This window comes from Eubalaena glacialis, chromosome 6 (genome assembly GCF_028564815.1).
Source record: "Eubalaena glacialis isolate mEubGla1 chromosome 6, mEubGla1.1.hap2.+ XY, whole genome shotgun sequence".
In the NCBI taxonomy this organism is placed as follows: domain Eukaryota; kingdom Metazoa; phylum Chordata; class Mammalia; order Artiodactyla; family Balaenidae; genus Eubalaena; species Eubalaena glacialis.
The window spans coordinates 143,100,766-143,121,827 of NC_083721.1; the positions used below are offsets into that span (position 1 = coordinate 143,100,766).

The following is a 21,062-nucleotide window of genomic DNA, read 5'->3' on the forward strand; positions in this document are numbered from 1 at the left end:
ATATTATTTCCAATGTTGACGTGTTATTAATATTCTTGTTAAGGATGAGACATACTAGTTAATTCCAAGGCAGGAATAGGAGAAATGACAGGCCATACTTTTCTAAAATCCAGGTAATATGTTTTTAAAATTAGCCAAGTGGGCCAAAGACCCTCCAGGAAGGAAGTATGGCATCTCAGCCTCCATAAAGTCCACTCTGCCCTCCAAGCTGAGCCTAGTCCCTCACACTCGGCCTACACTTGGACTCAACATCCGGCTTTTCTCCTGCAGTCACTCTCTCTTACCATTCATTTTTGGTCACAAGTCTTGGCTTTCAGACTTCATTCAATCCACTTTTTAGCCTGTTCACGAGTCAACCTGGTCTGAGGACAACTGGCACTCCTGGGCACAGGCTTGGCAGGGAAAGATTAATTAAGCCAACACAATCCCTTATGAAGGAGTCAAAATGGACTTGACAGCGTTGTTCTCCAAATTCAGCTATCCTCAAACTAGGGGTAGCCTGAGATGCTGAGATCCCCATCTGGGGCAGTACTTCTCAAAGTGAATGTCACAGAGATCAGAATCCCAAGGGACTTTTTAAAAAATGCGTATTACTGAGCCCACCCACGTCTACAGAGTAAGTGTATCTGAGCATGGGGCCCAGGAGTCTGAATCTCTGAGAAACACCCCAGGTGGTGGTTCCGATGTTTTTTGACTTCCCTGTGAGATTGGGATCACTGAAACTTGACCTGCATTGATAAAACCTTGGATAGTGAGTGTATGGGTTTTTACTTTGTCAAAGACAGACACACCACCAATCAGAATGATGAGCAGCAACCACGCCCTGTTCAGAAAGAAAGTGCAGTTAAACTTTTCTCATTCACCAGGTATACTATTTTAACGTTGTTCAGACTTGACTGTGAAGGGGGGGGTCTAGCTTAGGTAAAAACAAAGAGAAAATGGCCTCTGTATTTTAAATTACCCCTCCCCATTCTCACTGGTCCAGCCAGATTTATTCTGGGGGATGGGGCTAAGTTGCTAATATTAAAAATGTTTAACATGTGTGCATGGGCAGAGGGGACCAGCCCACTGGAAACAGCTGATCTGGCTTTACCAGCACAGATCAGCTGAGTGCCAGCCTTGCCTTTCTTCTATAGTAAACAGCTTCACCCAACACTGAGCCAGAATACAGTGTGTCTCTATTCATTTTCTTTTGGAGAAAGACAATAGATGTGACTAGAGCCTTAATGTACTTTTGCTAGATTTTTTTTTTGTAAAGAAGAACTGATTAAGGATTAAAACCTTCAACTTTCTGAACCGCTTGAAATGTTACTGTTGCTTCAAATTTATAAAGAGCTTTCATGACTTCAATATCCCAGTAATGCAAGCATTTGTTCTATTGTTAAAGATCTAGTTAACTGGTATCTGGGAATTTCATATGAGAAAAGGCATATTCCTGCCACGCAGCCTTAATAGAGGTGCATGTATGATGCAAAGCCCCGTGTGCCTTGAGAAAATGAACTAGAGACTCAACTGGAAAGCTTTCAGACCAGTTAAAAACATAAAATATAGCTACCACAGAGCTTAATTGTACAGTGGCAGTTTCAGTTTCTGTATTGAGAGACCATTTTTTGCATTTTCTTAGGATTGGCCCACAGCTACAGCCATACTGGACACACGTTTTTAACTCTAAATGCGATGCAGAATTACCTATCATTTCTTTGCTATACAGACTGAATATTCTGCATGAGCATTCAAAAACGCATGTTTATAGTTTTAACTCATGTTTATTGTGTTCTACTACCAAATGTACTGTCTACAGAGTCTTCGATGATGGGTGGTGAGGAATTGCTCAAAAAGATTCAGTTACACACAGAGAAAACATATTACACATAATGTTGGGAAGGGCTAGATTACATAGTTATCGAAATATGTACAGGAGCAATCTTCATCTAGAAGTGTTTCAGGGATTCCAAATGATCACACTCAACAGCTGGGCCTATTTGTAAGATTTGGTCAATGGGAAGCTCTTCTCTGCCTTATGGTCCCCCACCCTCTCTAATACTACTTAGTGAAAGCTGAGTGGCATGCTGCCTTATCGCTGTTGCTAATTACCCTCAAACAATGGCAATGAAAGCAGGCAAAACGATTAAGCAATGTGGCAGCCCATTTTTATGAACTTACCTTTAAAGACAACCAAGAGAATTTTAGAGAAGTAGGTACAGGGTTTTATAAACTAACAGGGAACTGCAGTGGAGTATTTATTTTTGAAACTCAATGACTTCCTGGCAACTTAAGGGTGCTAATCAATATTGAATAGTTATTTTGAACAATTACAAAGATAACATGCTCTTACTAGGAAAAGAAAAGAAAGCATGCAGAATAAACTTCTTACAGAGGTGACCAAACTTTTTGGAGTTGCTTGATTTTGCCGTAACTTGCAACTTTTTACAAAAAGGTGTTCTATGAAATTTTTTTCAATCCCAAAGACTTGGCTTTGTGTTGAGAATTTTGTGGTAATCCTCAACTGCAAATATGCTTAAATTATCAAGTAGATTTAAAGCCACTGTTTTAAAATATATAGTCTAGTTTTAGGGTCTCAAAATGTTATAAACTGTAATTTAGCTTGATCAGAACTAATCAAATAATCTGGATAATGGTTAGTATATATGTATGAGTATACACAGACACTTAAGTACTACTAATCGTCAGCAAATTATACTTTAAACATCAAAATTTAATCTTTGGTGATTCAGAAGGCACTCTTTTTAATGAAGTACATGCAGTATGAAAAATCTAAGCTCTATTATCAACAACCACAATTCCCCAAAATAATAGTGTCACAGTGATTAGACCAAAAGTGTGCAACAAAGTGTTTATAAAGTCCAAGTTGTTTACAGAGAGGGACCTTGGCCATGGGACTGCAGTCATATACATGACTCTCCAGCATTCCTACTAGGCACTGCTCTGCTGATGCACTGCATTGGGACCCACTGTTAACCATCTCCAACTCAACTAAAAGAAATTATTTTCTCATGAAAATCTCTCTTAATTTCATAAGAGAGAGCAGCAAAAATACAATGTACCAAAATGTGCTTTTATAAACAAACTCAGTCAGATTAAGAAACTGAACAATATTTACACTCCTGAATTTCAAGGATCTAAATCTTGTCACATACTACCCACCCAAATCCCCACCATTTTTTTAGATAATATGACATGAATAAGTAGGTTAAAATGCTTTTGAAAAAAAGTTTTATTTCTATTTATTCATTTATGCAAAGACAGTATCAGCACAGGTAATAGGAACACACTTTTAAGTTTAAAATTAATTTTCCATTTTGAAAGGTTCAGGATTTTGTCTCTTTCTACCTTACTCTTTTAAATACTTCAGTCCAACAAAACAGCAGACAAAAAGTTTATTTCCTTACTTTTCTTAAGGTCATATTGGGATAATCAGAATTGGCTCTTTAGAATTTAGGTATCATTTACAGTAACCTGGAGATTTAATCACAGAATAATAGATGTAAGAATGTTATAGCACACACACAAAAAAGTACAAAGAATTTTAAAAAGAACAAATTTCAGGGCACTTTCAAATTTTGAGGCCTAAGAAAGCTCTCTTGGGGATCCTCAAGTTAAAAGACTCCTCCCTTCAGATTCAGAATGAAAATTATAAGGGATTATAAAACAATGGGCACTGATGATATGGCCCATGGAAGCTTCATTAGGATAAGGATAAATGGAGTTTCCATGTTTTAGTGAAGGGGCAGGCCAATGAAAGAAAAGCCAGGAAGCCACTTTAAACTCATGTCCATGGCAGGTCAAATGATGCTGATACAAGTGTTTCCCTTAGAAAGGTATTACCCCATTGCTACCTTTCCAAGGCTTATTAGCCCACATACTGCTTATACTGCTACTTCTCTTCTTTACATCACCTATTCTAAGAGCAAACCTCCTGGAAGAATGGTGCTACAGACTGGAAAAGCAAGACTGTGGGTAGAGCAAAGGGGCTCTGGATCTCTAGTAGTTTGTCACGATTTACAATGTCTAACCAGGAGCCTAGCTAATCTAAAAATGGATTGTTAACACTTAACGCTAGTATATTTTTGGGCTACGCGTATTACTCAACAACTTTTGTGGTTTAGAAACGCCAAAACTACTTCAATTCTCCTGGACATATTTTACTTTAAAAAAGGGAATATAATAGGCTAAAAAACAAAAATAAAAATCGACCTGTTCTTTAACAAATAACTAATATTTTAATGTTTTTTATAAAAACAATTCCTTTCAGATACTCTGATTAACTTTTAAGTGACATAAAAAAAGTTTCAGCTTCTTTAATACCAATATTTTGCACAATTTAAGATACAGCCATTGAATTTATCATTTCAAGGAAAATAATGTAAAAGAAAATAAGGAGAATGGTAACTCACTGAGAAGCTTATGTACCTAGTAAAGTTTAGTTTGTTTTGGATTCTTTAAAAAAAAAATTAGGCCCAGAATTTTAGTTATCCTAGTTACCATCCCAATCGGGTATCTCTATGTGTGGATTCTAGATAAGATTAAATATTTTGAACTAATAAATGTAAGACCCACTGATTGGACTATTTGTTTAGAATCTGTTTTACTGGGTTTAGATAAGGAAAACTTCAATAAAGCCAACTATATACTGAGTTCCACTGATTAAAAATGCAGTTTTAAAAACTCTGCTTTTGTGGTAAATTTCTAGACAAATCATAAAAGCACAATATTGTAGATATTGTACTGTTCACAGGTACTTGTTGGAGAAGTGAAGTGCTTGTATTTAAACAATCAAAATTCTGACCTTTCAAAATAGGTTTTCTAAAACAATTTTTCTGAAAATCAGCATTTGCTTTTAAACTCTTAAAATGTCAATTTAAAAAAATCCTTACAGATAAATCTTAAAGTTCCTCCTTTCAGTCTCAATTTATTTTTACTTTTAACAATATATTCAACACAGAACCAGTTTCTAAGTAAATGTCTAATGAAAAACAGTTCTAATGTAAAATAAAACTAGGCAATCTAATATAACTTGAATAGAAAGTCTAAGTGTGATTTATCAAAATTCAAAATTAAATCTCTAAAATAGTGGAAAAACTTTCAGTCTCTTCTTACTATTCAAAACCTCCAACTTCCTGTGAGACTAGAAAGTTAGCAGAGAATCAAACAGACTTAAGCACTGCCCGACTTCTTCTGAAGTGATGAACTCGTTTATCCTAGAAAAGACAGAAGTAGTCCATTTTACTTCACTGAAAATTCCTATTACGATTATGACCTAAGAGAGTTGAAAAATATTGTACTTAAAGCATTTATTTTGGGTTTAAAAGCTATAAATAATGAAAGAAAAGTGATCCTTTTGGGGAAGCATTCCTGAACTTTGTGATAATCAATGTACCAATGACCAGTTTTATTCAACAATTTAGTTAAAAAAGAAATATCAGTAACTCAGAAAAAGAGGACTTAGAATCAATACCCTTTTATGTAGTTTAACTCATGATTTGGCAGTGATGTCCCAAAAAGACAGCTAGTGAAAAGAAAGCACATGAGATTTTTAAAAGTCCTATTTTTACTAAAATACATCTGACAGAAATCATGGCTTGAGAAGAGTAATCCACTTCAATCTGAAACCCCATGCTTTTAGGTTAAAAAAGAGAAGTTTTGGCATATTTAAAAGCATATCCTTAACCTGTAATGAAGGTATATAATTTTTTAGGAAGTGAATATAAAAATAAAAATATATGCAAAAATTTCCTTTCACTTTATGTTGCTTTCAGATGTGCAGATAGAAGAAATGAGGCCTTACAAAGAGGAATGGAGCCGAGTAAACCAGCAATAACATAATAATAGTATTTCTTCTCTACACTTTTAGCTTAACTGTGCCCTGTTCCTAGGGATTAAATTCCGTTGTCACATAAAGAAGGGTGACTTCTGGAAATTACGTAATCTGTTAACAGGGTAATATCCTATTTAGGTTAAAGCCCAGAAAAGTGGTCACAAACTCAAGTATCTTCAGAGATCAGGCAGGATATGAAAGATTATGAAGGAACTGGAATTTATCATGGAAACAGTGTACATCCTGCCTCAGTGCATTCTAATTCAATTAAAACAACAACATTTAGCTAATCAAAATAGGTCTAGATATGCTACGCAACTTCTAACTCTTAGCTCAGAGGAGCAGAAAATTTTGGAAGGTTCAAAGGGAAACTTTTGATACCAGGTAAAAATTCAAGTTTAAAGACTTGCTGGTTAAAGATTTTCTGCTTTGCAAACAAATCCTTTAGTACTACCTATTTAACCTGCAGAACCTTGGGCAAAAGTAAGCTGTCCTACAGCTCCCAGTTCTTTCCTTTTAAATTGTCCTGTCTATGCAGAATGAAACAAGAGAACAAAGATCAACTTTAAATGAATGGGTTTACTCCCCAATGAGAAGGGGGTTAAGAACTTAACTCTGCTACAGCGCTAGTCTTCTGCATTAAAGGAACTCCTAAGTATTCCTTTTAAAAACACTTCAAGCTTTATCCTATTTCCATTCATAGATGGAAAAAGCTATTCTCCTTTCCCTGTTTTAAGATACAAAGCAATGGCTTACAAATGGTTCCAAAATGGCGCATTTTGGAAAAATTCTGGCAGCTCCTTGGAAAGTTAAACATAGTTACTATATGACTTAGCAATTCCATTCTTAGGTATATACCCAAGAGAAATAAAAACGTATGTCCACACAATAACTTGTACACGAATGTTCATAGAGTTACTCATCAGAGCCCAAAAGTGGAAACAACCCAAATGTCTATCAAATAAGTGATGAATGGATAAACGCAAAGTGGCAGATCCATAAATAAAAAGAAATGAAGTCCTGATACATGCTGTAACATTGATGAACCTTGAAAACATTTCGCTAAGTGAAAGTCAGTCACAAAAGGTCACATATTATACTATTTACATGAAATATCCAGAACAGGCAAATCCTTAAAGAAAGGAGGTTAGTGGTTGCCTAAGGCTACAGAGTATGGGGGAATAGGGAGTGACTGCTAATGGGTAGGGGGTTTATTTTGGGGGTGATTAAAATATTCTAAAATTGATTGTCGTTATGGTTGCGCAACTGTTAATATTCTAAAAGGTATTGAATTGCACCCTTTAAATGGGTGAACTGTAGGGTATGAAGATCGTTATCTCAATAAACCTGTTACAAAAAACAACAAAAACCTTCCCTTTATTAATAAGCACAATATTCTTCCCCCATTGAAGCGACCGGTTCCTTTCCATATTCAGAGACTCAGAACTTAAAGGGATCTTAGAGACTCATTTCAGACTCGTAAAAACTGGAGCCTTAATAAGATGTAAGTGATTTGTCCAAGGTGATAGAACCAGGATCAGAAACCAGAACTTTCTTAAATTCAAACACCCATATTCTCCACTTCACCAACTCTGAATCAACTTCCATTTCTTTCTACTCAGCTCTTTTTACTACTTCATTTTACCTCTTTTCTCCCCCCAAAACACTGTTCAAGCATCATCTAAGTGATCGATTTCTTTTCTTCTCTTTAGTCCAATATCTACGTACTCTCAAGTTTTGCTTTCTGTTTCTAAAATTTTCTCTTTTCCTATTTGGTCAAGCCAATATTCTCATTCAACTCTCATGAACCCTATCAATTACAGTACAGGCTTCTGCTAAAGATATCTTCCCTAAGGGCAAACTACACTATATCAAGATTTGAGCAGCTAGAATACATACACTGCCACTTAAAACTCACTCACAGAGATTTACTAGGTTACAGTCAGAAACTAACAGTTCAATTACTGATATATGCTCTATGTAGTATCAAAATATATATACCACAGAAAAAAGATACTTTATGGCTGACAAGTGTGCGCTTTTTATCCTGTATACTATTCCTTTCATACCTTGAAGTAGTCATCTTGAGTAACAAAGGAGTTTCTCAATCTGTTCTCTGGATTAAATAGACAAGATACCACTGTCTGTATGCTTCGGTCCACAGATTTCTGAAACACAGAAGTTTTCGGTAAAGACTATTCCCTCCTTTTACTCACTGGTAACAAGCTTTTTGAAAAAGTTTAATGAATACATACACTTATTTCTAAACAATTCTCAGGTAATTTTGTAATACGTGCCACGTGTCACTTAGTGTGTAACTTTTGTACCAAATTTAAGAATTATTTCAGAAACTTAGTGATAGAGTACTAATTTAAAAAGCTCAATTAGTCAAGCCCTAAGATATTTGCTTAAGCCTCTTTAATTTTTCCTGTTAGATAAAAAACAGTGAACTTCAACATTTCAAGAAACATCTAGGTTAAACTTTGGTAATATAATTATACTGTAAGTTACTTCGATATTTTTTCAAATTTTAAGTTGTGTAACAAATCTGGGAATTTTTTCACCCCCCAGTTCAGTAGTTCTCAACATTTTTCCACTGAGAAACACATGAACAAAGTACACATACTCCAATGGGAATCATCCAATGTTATGCACATTCCAATCACATCAATTACTTCCATATTCTCACCCATACAAGAAAACACAGAATTCAAGAGTGAGGGCACTGTTATTATAGGGATCTGCTCTAATGATAAAAAAGAAACAACTCTGCCTGTTTTAGTATTTCAATTACTAGTGGCTCCACCACTCTTGAAAGCTGCTACCATATATGATGTTACGGAGAGAATACCATAAATAACTGTATATTACTATTTAGCTAAATAAATGTTTAAATTGGCAAAAAACAAAGTAGATATAATTCATACTAATCCCTCTTTTGAAGAGTAGGATTCTTGAGGAAACCAATCCGTTGCACTCCGCCAAATCACGTTAATATTTATTAAACTATGGTTAAAAAACAACAAAAAAAAAAACCCCAATGAAAACAGAACAGAGGGAAGGACTACTGAATCAGCAACTATATATACACACTGAAAGTTTGGGGATGTCTAAAATTTCATTAACTTTTACGTAAATTGCAAAGTTATTAGCCAATGACTCAATCTCTGTTATGTATTTAAATTAGGGCAAAGATGCTTGCTTCTCAAATGGCCATTAAAACTTGAAAAAATAAATATAAAAATATAAATATTAATAAGCAAAATTAGATGTTTGCCTTTTGTGGGCCATTTCCAGAGGACGCAGTAGCTTCAAGAACTGAGCATTCACTTGGCAAAACTTCAACTCCTGGATCAACTTCATTATAGTGGTAGTTAACAGCTGTATAAGCCTACATTTAAAATGATAAAAGTGTAATTAAAGAGATGTACATTAGATACATTTCTAAACAATCTATTCTTCAAAATGGTGAGCTGACACTGAAAGTCTAAATGTGGATTGTGAAGTTCAATTACATTATTTCAGAAACTATTTCAAACTGTAGAGTTGAAATGCAATAAGGCAATTTTTTATTTTGAAATGTCAACACAATCAGAATTAGAATTTCCCTAAGAAAAAGAAACTCCAACATATAGTAAGGGAATGAGAAGGGAATTTCCTAGTGCCTGAGAATTTCAGCTCATACTATATCCTTCAAATATCCAATCCTGATGAAAGACAGAAGGTAACAAAGGCTCAGGTGTTTTAGAGGTAGCACCCTCTCTTGTTTTTTTCCTTTTCTTATATAACATATAACAGTATTGACAGCAAAACATTTTTGCTTCTCTTCATCACATTTTTTATGGCTAGAAAACCAGAGGCAGATTCAATACTAATTCTAAATCCCTGGAGTTAGAATTAGCATAGTTATTAATACTACCTTTCTTGGTTACATATTCTATCAACAAGTAACTGAGCACTTGTTGTATGCAGGGCAGCCATTGCTTAAGTACACACACAACAACCTGAGAAACAAAAAGCACAGTTTCTCCCATGGGAGTATATACTTGGGTTGACAAGAAATAAAACATAACACATAATGTAAAAGAACATTTAAAATATTTCTAGGCATACTTGATATGGCAAAAGGTCAAGAAATATATAATAGCCGAACAGTAAAATACATTAAAATATATAATAGTAAAATACTTTAAAATAGGAAGTACATGTTTCGCTAATTCACCTTACCGGAGGAATAACATAACTCCTTTGTTCCCCAGCAGGCCACTGCGGTGGCATCTTAGGAAAAAAAAGGAAATAACTATTTAAATATACCATCACATTTTCACAAAGATATGAGACAGACAATGTTGAGGTATCTGTCATGCTGGCTCCTTGACCTTGTTAAAATAAAAGAAACAAAATGGAAGAATAAAGTACTTTCTGTTTCTGATACCTAAGGATTTTATTGTTACTTTCATATATAAACTCCATCTTTTTCTCAATTTTCTGGAGTTGGTCTACAGGAAAACTCAAACATACAGTTCTGTGGATATATTATCATAGATATGGTCATATCCATGGACAGAAATTCAGAGAACTACTATCTTGTAGCAGCCAGCTAAAATAAACACTATCAAACATAATTGGAATTCAATGCTCTAAGAACTGAGTAATCATTTTATTTCAACCTATGCCATTAGAAAAACTCATAAAAGTCAGCCTGCATGTTTCAGCTATTTGACAGAAAAGATGAAGAATACATGTTGAAATATGGAAGGGGACACCAAACCTTGTAAGACAGTACAAGAGAAAGCTTCTTCCTAAACTCATTCCTGTCAAAAGCTTCTTGCTAAGCTCATTCCCTTATTTCTAAGTAATAGAGAAGCCCTAATTCTAGACTAATTCCAAGTTTTTTCTTAAATTTTAAGTACACTGAACTACTTTAAACGACAAACTATTAGGGAAATTTACATAAATAAAGGCCTCAATAATATTCCAATGTAAATCATTTTGATACCTCTTAAATTACCTGATAATTATAAACAGGCAGCTGATATCCAGTGATAACCTGAACTGGTGAACTTGGATAAGGAGGATAAGCCTGAAAATAAATTTTACAGAAAGAATGAATGAACGAGGTATATTTTTAAAAATCAGAAAGAAGGAATATTATTCCCAATGTAACAAAAATATGAAAATAAGGAAATCTTAGCTTTTTCATATACAATGCAAGATTCTATTTGAGTGACTGGCTTCATGAAGAAATAAGTATTCTCTGTCAAATGTTAGTCTTTTGGGCTGGGAGAAGGAAGACATAAATAAGGTAAGTGACTGATTTTGCCAGCCTAAGTTTATCTTATCTGTATATTTATTCCCACCCAGAAGTTCTTTCTTACATGATGATAAAGCTCTATTAGAACAGATTTCCATGTTAGAGTTACATTAATACATGTGTTCTCTTTTTTTGTAAAAATACTTTTAAGCGGTTTTGTATTCCTTTGACAGTATTTCCGGGTAACATGGAATCCTGCTACAGACTTTCTGGCTCTTTCTGTATTTCACTTCTAAAAGTTAAGGGCAGTATATTACCCCAAACTAGAAAAGAGACAATACAATGTCTTGTATCTTTCAAAAGGTATTTACTGATTGAAAATATCTAGGTAGTAGCATACATAAATATACCAGAATAAGTAATAATACCTCATGGTAAATGTTACGAAGAAGTACGGCTTTTCTTCTGTGTTTTATGTAAAAAAAGTAAAAAAGATATAGCCTACACTTCAGGTAGATGGAAAATGTAAACAAATGAGAGACACTGCAGAACTATTTCACTGTTATTTTGTTTCTTTCTTTTCCTAAAAATAAAATGTCTTTTAAACTGAAGAAAGTAAACTGAACTAAGAAGAAAATAAATATTATCAATGGGAGATAAGTATTCCAAATCCCACTTCAAATATTAAATTAACCAAGACAAGACAAATTATATGCCAGAAACTCATAGAGTTTACAAATATAGTTAAGTCATCAGAAATTTATCCATTCTAGAACCATAATACATCCAGAAATCAACAATCTATATGAGGAGGCATCTGGAAATCATTGCAAATAAAGAATAGCTGACCCTAGAAAAGAACAAACCAGGCAAACACATGAGGAAAGCTGCCTTCAAATATTCTAGGAGTTATTTGGGGAAAAAAAAAGATACATTCTATGTGGCTACAGCCGTCAGTTCTAAGATAAAGGCTTACAAACTATATAGAAGCAGATTTTAGCTTAGTATAGGAAGTAACACTAAGAATGACAGATTTCTAACAGGAGCAACAGATGTCCCATCACTCAAAAATATTCAAACAGGAATAATATTGTCACTTATTATGGAAATTGTTGACGTAATTCCACAGAGGGTAAGAAGTGAGACTGGCTTAATTTTTAAGGTGCCCCCATCTTATTGTATAACATTTCTAATAGAATACACAAAAAAACCAGCAATGTAGGTAATTCTTACCTGAACATACTGAGTTACAGGATTCATCATGGTTGGAGGGTGCATGTAAGCTTCTGTGTTTGGATTACTCCAGACACTCTGAAACTGTGGTGGAGGAGGAGGATTAAAAACGAAAGGACGTGGCTGCACATGATAAGCACCTTTTCAAAGAAAAGAAAACAAAACCTATTTTTAGTTCTCTGAAAAGCTACACGTGTCAACGAGAACAATTCCTTTCTTTACTCACATAAAGTTTGTTTCCTGATTGCAGGGCCCAGTTTCAGCTTTTTACCATGTAAATTTATCTGTGACTGAAAATAAAACAGTAACAAAACTAGAATCAATGTCTAAATCTTTACTTCCAAGACTTTGGTAAACACCCAAGTTCTCTAAAATTACTACTATCGGAGAAGATCATTGCTAAGAACATACCAAATCAAAATTTATCAGCCTGAAGTTACCTTACTTACCTTCACTACTCTAATCAAACGTTGAGAGGTGGTGTGGAATTTGATCAAAAACCTTTACTCTCTGTCTCTAATCCTTCCTGTCTCTGGATCATGAGGCTGGATGCCCAATCAAAAATAAACAGGTTCTGACAAGTTATGTAAGATTATTCTAAGTCTGGATTTCAAACAGAAAATATATTTATTTCTATACATTATACAAGACTGAGTAAATATTCAGGACTCAAACAATACTGAACACTGCATCCATAAGGTAATTAAGAGATTTTTTTCCCAAAAGAAGGTTACTTACTTCTACTATCTTCTGCACATCCACGTCATTATAAAATGAAACAAATCCATAGCTAGAAAGGCAGATAAATGAAGTATAAAATCACTACCGTAACAGTACATGGTTTGAAACTTCAGTATTCCATGAAATAACTGACAGAAGTAATAATGATAAAGGATGAAGAATATACTGAGATAAATAACTGTAAGATGTACATGATAGATCCTCTATAAATACTACTGTTTTATTTTCCTACCGTCATCTGTATCACAATGCACAAAGATTAACAGAAAATTCATACCTATGAACCTGAATTTAACTTACTATCTATGGCAAGATGGTCAAAATTTAAGATACTGTGAAATGTGTGACGAAAACAATTCTTCAATAAAACTGATTAATCCACTTAAGTGAAACAAATGAAGACGGGAAACATTTAAATACAAACACTAGGCAAATGATTAAATAAAAGAGCTGGCAGCAACCTTTTATTCTCTACATGAAAGAAATTACAAAGCAACAAATTACATTTATACAAATGTTAGAATACCAGATTTGAATTTTTCTTTTCTGAAACTCTATAGATGCTATAGTTCAGATATTTATTATAATTTATATTGAACATATGTTTCACTTACCCTTTGGACACACCAGTTCGATCCGTGATTATCTTCACTTCTTTTACTGAACCGTATCTAGCAAAGAAGCTTCTAATTTCGGTTTCATCCATCTATGAAGAAGAATTTGACTTCAAGATTAAAAATTCAACATTCAAAATTTTCAATTATACTATAAAGAAAATTTGATGATGTGGAAGTATCTCCTCCATGTATCCCCAAATTACCTGTAGCTCTTTGTCAAAGATATTTTTAGTCCCTATAGGTTACACATAAAAACAATCCCCAAAAAAAGCCTTATGTTTACAACAGGGCCCAAATCCCACTATTCACAAAATACTTTTAAAAATAAATGAAACATGAATACAATACCCTAACATCAATTCCACCAACGAAAATAGTGTTTGGCATGATTCTGCCTTCTGGTAAAACATAGCCTTGGCTGGTGGCAGCTGATGAAGACTGGGTGCTGGCCTCTCTGGAGGTGGTTGAGTTTGGAGTGTCAGGATCTGCAGCAGACTGTAATTTGGAAAGCAGATATCACCACTAGATATACAGGCTAAAATCACAGATGATATGAAATATAATTTATGTTTTTAAAATACAAAATATTTTCATATAAATTACTTTCATTGTAAATTAGTCATCAATATAGCTTAGTTCAGGCTCAAGGTCTAGTGTAATCAGAGTAGATCAGCATGAAATTTTAACAGAAGGGTATATAGTACTTTCTCAAACCCAGTGTCACTCACCACTATCCCTGGTACAGTGCTGTGGCAGAATACTGATTTTATATTGAGTTTGTGAAATACTACGTGAACTGGTTAAGTAATTAGAAAGTTCAGCTTTGTAAAAAGTAAAGTTACTAAAATCATCCTGTTGTACGTCAATAAGCAAATTCTCACTTTTCTGAGTACCTTATTCAAAAGTATGGTAAAGATAACCAATTTTTTTTATAAGTTGCATCAAAAAGGAAACAAGAAGGTTTTAAACCAATTTATTTTGCCTCATCTTCCTCTTCACCAAAACTAACACAGACTTTATAATTGTAACACTCCTTGTGTTAGTATGCCTGCTTTACTTTGGAAATTGATCATGAAAACATCCTTTGCTCACATATCATAGCTCCTGCTTAAAAAAAAAGGGTTTATAATCCTTTTCCCTAATGGTAGGGTGTTCATAGCATCTTTAAAATAATGTTTTTCTTCTTGAGTAATACCAAGTAAGTCCTACTGATAATTCTAATTTTCACAATGAGCTGAAAGATACAAATGATATCATCTTTATTTTCAGAGACCCACACAAGAAACTTATTATTTTTCTGAATTCTGGTCAGAACTCTGTCTTTAGGCTTCCCACACTAAGATTAATGTAGATTTTTCTGAATCAGAATTTACTGGTAATACGTATTTCGGAAACAAAAACTGATTTAGCCAGGAGATCTAAAAATTGATTTAGTCAGACATTCGTGTCCCTTACTAAGTTATAAATCACTTACTTGGCAGTTATCTCTTGGAAAACTGCTTTGAGAATGAAGTGAGATAACATCTGTAAATTCATTTTGTAAACTATAAAGTGGTATGCCAATACAAGTTAGCATCCTGGTATCTGAATTTATTTTCAATAGGTTAAAGAAAGGTTTCTTTCCTGGTTTTATGATTTATGTACTTATTTTGTAGATACTCTATTAATTAACAACTAATTTGAGTTGGAACCTCAGGAAACTACTTTATGGCACATTTGCACATTTGAAATTCATTTATGAAGTGCCTATTGATTATAAGTAGTAAATACAAAAGGCTGCAAGAGAGAGATATAGCTATTACACTTCAGCTTATGAAAGAAAACAAAAACAAGGACAAAAGAAACCAACTGATACATATTTTTAAAAAGATAAGCAAAATAATTTTTACAGAAATTAGTTACAATAATGAAAAGCAGGTAGAGTTCCTACTTTGTTAGGTGTTAGAAATTACTGATAAATTTAAGATTCTACAAACTGCTGTACAAATTAGCTATGAAATCAAAATTGTTAAATTACCAAATTTGAGTGTTTGGGCTTTTCTCTATTAATTTGTGTTCATACTTGCTATTCAGTGTTTCTGTTTGAATAGTTCCTGATTCTTTCCTTTAACTATGGTACAGTGATATTCCAAGACAATAAAATCAGAGAAAGTAAAAACTATTTCTAAAGCTTTTCCATTTTTAAATGTTTTATAATTTTATTTTTTTTCTAAATGGGACTGTATTACGTAAGTCACATACCTTGAACTATCGAGAAATTTGACTAGATTTCCCTTCGTGACAGACAATTTACCAATCTCTTTCAATTAGCTCACATTCAAAAACCCAAAACAGGAATAAAACAAAAATAGCAGTTCTGAAATTCTTATAAGACTTTTTCTCCTTCTCAATTTCCCCTTCGTTTGTGGATGAACTTTGGATACCTTTTTATTTGACAAACTATTTATAGTATTAGCTGTCTGTGAACCACAATGGATAAATGTATTTTAAATTAGAGGTATAACATTAGGCCAGAAAACTGTGCCAGATTATAAAGAGTTATGATAATATACTGATTTTCAACCAGGGAAGATTTTGTGGCCCGGGGGCATTTTGGGTTGTCACAATTGAGGGGTGTACCTGGTATCTGGTTGGCAGAGGCCACAGATACAGTAAGCATCCTATAATGCAAAGGAGAGCGCCTCCCACAACAAAGAATTATCTGGCCCCAAATTTGCATAGGGTCACAGTTGAGAAACTTGTGATAGTGTTGCCAGAATTGAAGAGGGAAGTTCTAATTCTTATATCTTATTTACAAAAGTAAAATGGAGATCTGAGACAACTAAACAGTAATTTGCGAAAAAGAAAAAAGCCATTAGATATTATAGAAAGTTTGGTTTCGGGCTGGGTTGTACAAATTGACTGTCTGCTTAATTGAGGTATTAAGTATAAAATTGATCAAATCGTTTCACTAGTGTCATAATGTCTTAAGGAAGGCATCGTTATGTCCATCCTAGTCCTGAGCCAGCAGATGGTGCTCAAAGCTAAAGGAAGGAAAGTACTCCATTTTAAGACGCCTGAACAACAAGGATTTTAAAACTTCGCCTGTGTGTGTATTTACATACAGTTATAACTTATATATACAAATCCAGAACCATACACAACCTTTGGTTACTTTTAAACTATTGCCAAAAATACTTCACAAATGAACTCTTAGGCTAAAGCAAAAAGTTTGGTGAAGAATTCATCTTACCTACCAACAGCATGTAGAAAATAAACTGAATGAAAGAAGTAATTATTTTTCTTAATTACACCTTCAAGTGAGTTGATGGGTTCTGAAATGAGTAATTCTGGAATATTAAGTAGGGGTGAACTTGGAGGGCAACATATACAAAATTCTCATCACTGCTATTCACAGTAATATATTCCCTTTTATATTTGGATGACCAAATGACAAAGATAACTAAAAGCTGGAAAAAAAACTTTATCATTACTAAAGCTTCTGGGATGTCAGCTCTTTGACATTTTATTCAACTATTACGTCTACATGCAAGCAAACTGAAATAATTTGCAGTCGTCAGTGTCATATCCACAGAAGGAAGTAGTTATTAAAGAGAAAAGGAAATTCTATTAAGGAAATAGTAAATGAAAATCAGAATAAAACCCTTTAAGTAAATCAAAGAATGGACTCTGGGGGGCAGGGGGAATCCAAACAACAAACAATCCCGGCAAAGCTAAGCAAGAAAAAGGCAAGAATGCAAAAATACACATTAGTCCAGAAAAATTGGGATATGAGTACAGATTAGAATACTCTGTAGGAGTAAGTCTGGAAATCTTGATGATATGACTAACTTTCCAGAGAAATGTAAACTTTTAAAGACAATCTTAAGAAAAGAAAGACCACTCAATTCCTGGGTCAGTTTCACTGGGAGTTTTCTCAAACTGTAAAGAAACAGGTAATTTGTGTGTGGAGGGCAAGCGGGGTGGTAAGAGGGGGCGCACCTAGACAGAAACAACGGTAGACAGGAGAGAGAGTGGAAGAGAAGGAAAATTCAAATGTTTTAAAAAATTTTTCAGAGAAAAAAAGAAGAAAGAATATTTCTCAATGCATTTTATAAAACTAACACCATCTAAATAACAAAATCTGGTTAAGATGGTCCACCCCTGCCCCCAACACTGAGATGCTAAATTCTAGCAGCATACAAAAAAATATACAATTAAGAACAGTTTACATTGTAAATTCAAGGATGGTTCATTCTTAGGAAATGTGTTACTGCAATTCATCACTGCAAAAGCATTTGATAAAATACAGCATCGATTTCTTAATTTTTAAAAAACCCAAGTAAAATAAAAACATCTTATTTTCTATTGATCTAAATCTAGGCTATCATCAAGCTTAAAGTGAAACATGATAATAATTTACATTAAAATTAGAAATAAGGGTCTCTCCTTATCACCCTTATGAATTTTCTCCTATATATAACTAATGTATTAAAATGGTTGTTATAAATCACCAAAAGATAAATATGCAAATAGAAAGGTGGATTAAGAATTAAAAAAAATAGAAATGGAAAAAGCTAATGACAAACTTTAACTTCACTAATGATAAAAGAAAAAGTACATCAACACAGTGAAATATTTTCCAGTTATTAGACTGGCAACTTTAAAAAGTACAATACCTTTCATTGGAAAGTGTGTGGAGAAGGGGTCACACTACACACCATCAGTGGGAACATATAGTGGTACATGCTTTATCAAGAGTTACTAAGAAAAATGTATCATAATTCAAAATTGTTATAAAATGGGCATAACCTTTTCACCCAGTTATTCCACTCCTGGCAATTTATTTCAAGTTATTAACAGAATAAGCATGCCAAAACATTTGCACAAACATACTCATTATGGTATTGTTTTAATGTAAACAAATTACTCATTACAAGGGAATTCGGTAAAATTAAGTAATGGTAATATAGAAATACATAATTTTTGGTAAAATAACTAAGTATATATTCAAAATTATTTTAAATTTCTGTTTGGAATAAGGCCCACTACACTAAGTGAAGGATACAGGTTGTAAAATAGTATTATATAGCACGGTAAAATTTTTATAAAATAAAATGTACCTATATATATGCAATACATGCTTGAAAACAATCTGAAAGGGCATACATACGTACATCAAAACTTCAATAGTGGTTAAATGTTGGGATTAAGATGGACCTCTACTTTCTTACATTGATTATCTTCCAATGAGTTAACGTATTAGTTTTGTATCAGAAAAAAAAAAATCAGTAAAGTTATTAGCATTTCCCCCCTTTTCCTCTAAAAAGAGAGAACAAAGTTGGAAATAATTACAGTAACTCCGATTATTAATTATTGATATGGATACGTACATGACATAATTATTACAAATAGTTACAATCAAATTTTTACTTTAAAATTTATACGTTCTAATAAATTGTATATAAATTTCCTCCCTTTACCTCTAAAAATACAGAAAATAAGTTATTACACTACCAACAACTACACATATATAATACACCTGTGACTTGATGGTTGGTTAAAAGTGTTCTCAGAGTTGTACCTTGAGGTGGTGAACTCAACTAAATGCACTTAACAAAACTCACATAAATGTCACCCAACAGAGCATGTAATACTCTAGGGACATTTTGTTGAAGGTTTCTGGTTTCTCTTGGGTAAAAGTGTTCCCCGGATTAAAAACTGCTAGACTTCCCCAACCTGCGGCCGCTCGGAGACGTGGACAGCGCCGACCTCGCGCGGAAATGATGGCGTCGGGTGAGCTTCCGCCCCGAGGTCCCCGCGGCCGCCACCACGCAGGCACGAGGCTGCCCCAGGGGCACCGTGGGCTCGAACTCTCCAGGTCCCGCCCCGCCCCCACTCTGGGCTTGGACACACCCCCAAAGGCCCCCCAGGAACCCCGACCCCCGCCCCGCGCCAGACCCGTGGGGCCCCGCCTCCCGAGGTGGCTCGGCCCCGCTTCCGCGTCTGCACGCAGGCGCCCCCGAGGCCGCGCCACGCGGCGCTCGGCAGGCCCGACGCCATCTCGCGGAGGCCGCACCGCCTGTCTCCTCAGAATAAGCGTGGGAAGGGAGGCTTCTAGAGTGAGGGGGGGGTGGGGCGGAGCGAGGTCCCCGCCCCCCAGTCCGGCCGCCGGAGGCCGGACGCCCCTCCACACCCTGGCTGCGGTGGCGGGATGGCCGCGGGCCTTGCACGTGCTGGGCGGGGCCCCGAGCACTCCCTTCCCACAGCCAGGCCTCCCGCCCCTCCGCCGGCCCTCAGCACCCTGTAGGCCGTGCTGGACCGCCTCCCCCTCGCCCTCAGGCCGGGCCCCAGTACAGGAAAGCCGGGTGGCCCCGCTCTCGGCTCCCGTCCCCCGTCCCCTTCAGCGCCCCGGCCGCCCTGAGGAACCCCTCAGGCCTCCTCCACTCACCATGATGGCGGCAGCCAGTGTTTCCACAGAGGGCCTCGAGAAGGAGCTGAGGCTGGCTTCAGGCACCGGGGCTGCTGTTAGGCCTGCTCGTACCCACCGCCCGGCTTGACTGGGCAGAGGAAGCAGAGATGGACGAGCAAGAAGAAGCGGCGCCTGACGGCGAGGCCGAGGGGCGCAGGCGGACTGAGGCGTGGCCAGCGGAGCGCCCGGACGTGGCTCCTGCGCAGGGTGAGGGGGGCTCGTCGGAGAGACGCGTCAGCCAATGGGCGGCCGCGCCGCCGCCCCCCATGGGGGGGGCTCGCGGGGCACGACTGCGCCGGCCGGGGGGCACGGAGGGGGTGAGCGCGGGCCGGCATCGTGCCCCTCCCCCACGCCCCAGGCACAGGCCCCAGACGAAGGGGCCCACCGACCCACAGAGACGGGCATCACCCCAAAAGTGCCTTAGAGGCACGCCTGAAATAAGTATGCATTCTCAAATATGTGTAAAAATTAAAAACAAAATTTTAATGTGTCCAGGCGCTGGTATCAAAATGGCGTCCTGCAGTCACAGGATTAGCCCGATCGATGGCGATTATTCCTATCATCGGCCTCAGAATCAATTGAAATGCCAACAGAAATAGAAAATAGAAACACGTATATGGAGAACAGGGAGGGAGACATCAAAAGTCCAGAAACTTGGATGACTTTCTGTCAAGTCTGAGGGAGATGGAGCTGGATTGGAATGAACACCAGGTAGGGCAGGCCAACTTGGTGTTCAAGACGTTCATTCTTTCAAGAAAGTTATCTAGGTCTGCGATTTGCTGGATACCCAAGGTGTAGGAGTGAACAAAACAGCCAAACATTCCTTCGCTCGGGGAGTTCAAGTTGTGAGGGGGAGAATTTTTCTTCTAGGCCTTACAGGAAGCTAGGCCTGTCTAGAGAATTCTAGAACTTTCTCAAGGTCGGAGAAAC

General features: G+C 36.1%; 1 protein-coding gene across 1 annotated transcript; it reads right to left on the reverse strand.

Annotated features, from left to right (window-relative positions):
* Positions 1-5,157: 5,157 nt before the first annotated feature.
* On the reverse strand, positions 5,158-19,723 carry DAZL (deleted in azoospermia like). Its single transcript, XM_061192781.1, has 11 exons — positions 19,400-19,723; positions 14,030-14,176; positions 13,679-13,770; positions 13,062-13,113; positions 12,550-12,613; positions 12,324-12,463; positions 10,848-10,919; positions 10,064-10,114; positions 9,114-9,227; positions 7,906-8,004; positions 5,158-5,219 (listed from the first exon to the last, which is right to left on the reverse strand). The coding sequence occupies exons 1-11, from the start codon at positions 19,721-19,723 to the stop codon at positions 5,166-5,168; spliced, it is 1,209 nt and encodes a 402-aa protein (XP_061048764.1). The 3' UTR covers positions 5,158-5,165.
* Between the last annotated feature and the right edge of the window lie 1,339 nt (positions 19,724-21,062).

Excerpts from the sequence above, each read along its gene's own strand:
- DAZL (XM_061192781.1), bottom strand. The coding sequence starts at position 19,723 with ATGGCGTCGGGCCTGCCGAGCGCCGCGTGGCGCGGCCTCGGGGGCGCC. Across the intron at positions 12,614-13,061 it reads ATGTGCAGAAGATAGTAGAA|TCACAGATAAATTTACATGG; the intron begins GTAAGTAACCTT and ends TTTTATTTTCAG. Across the intron at positions 8,005-9,113 it reads CTGGAAATGGCCCACAAAAG|AAATCTGTGGACCGAAGCAT; the intron begins GCAAACATCTAA and ends TCTGTGTTTCAG.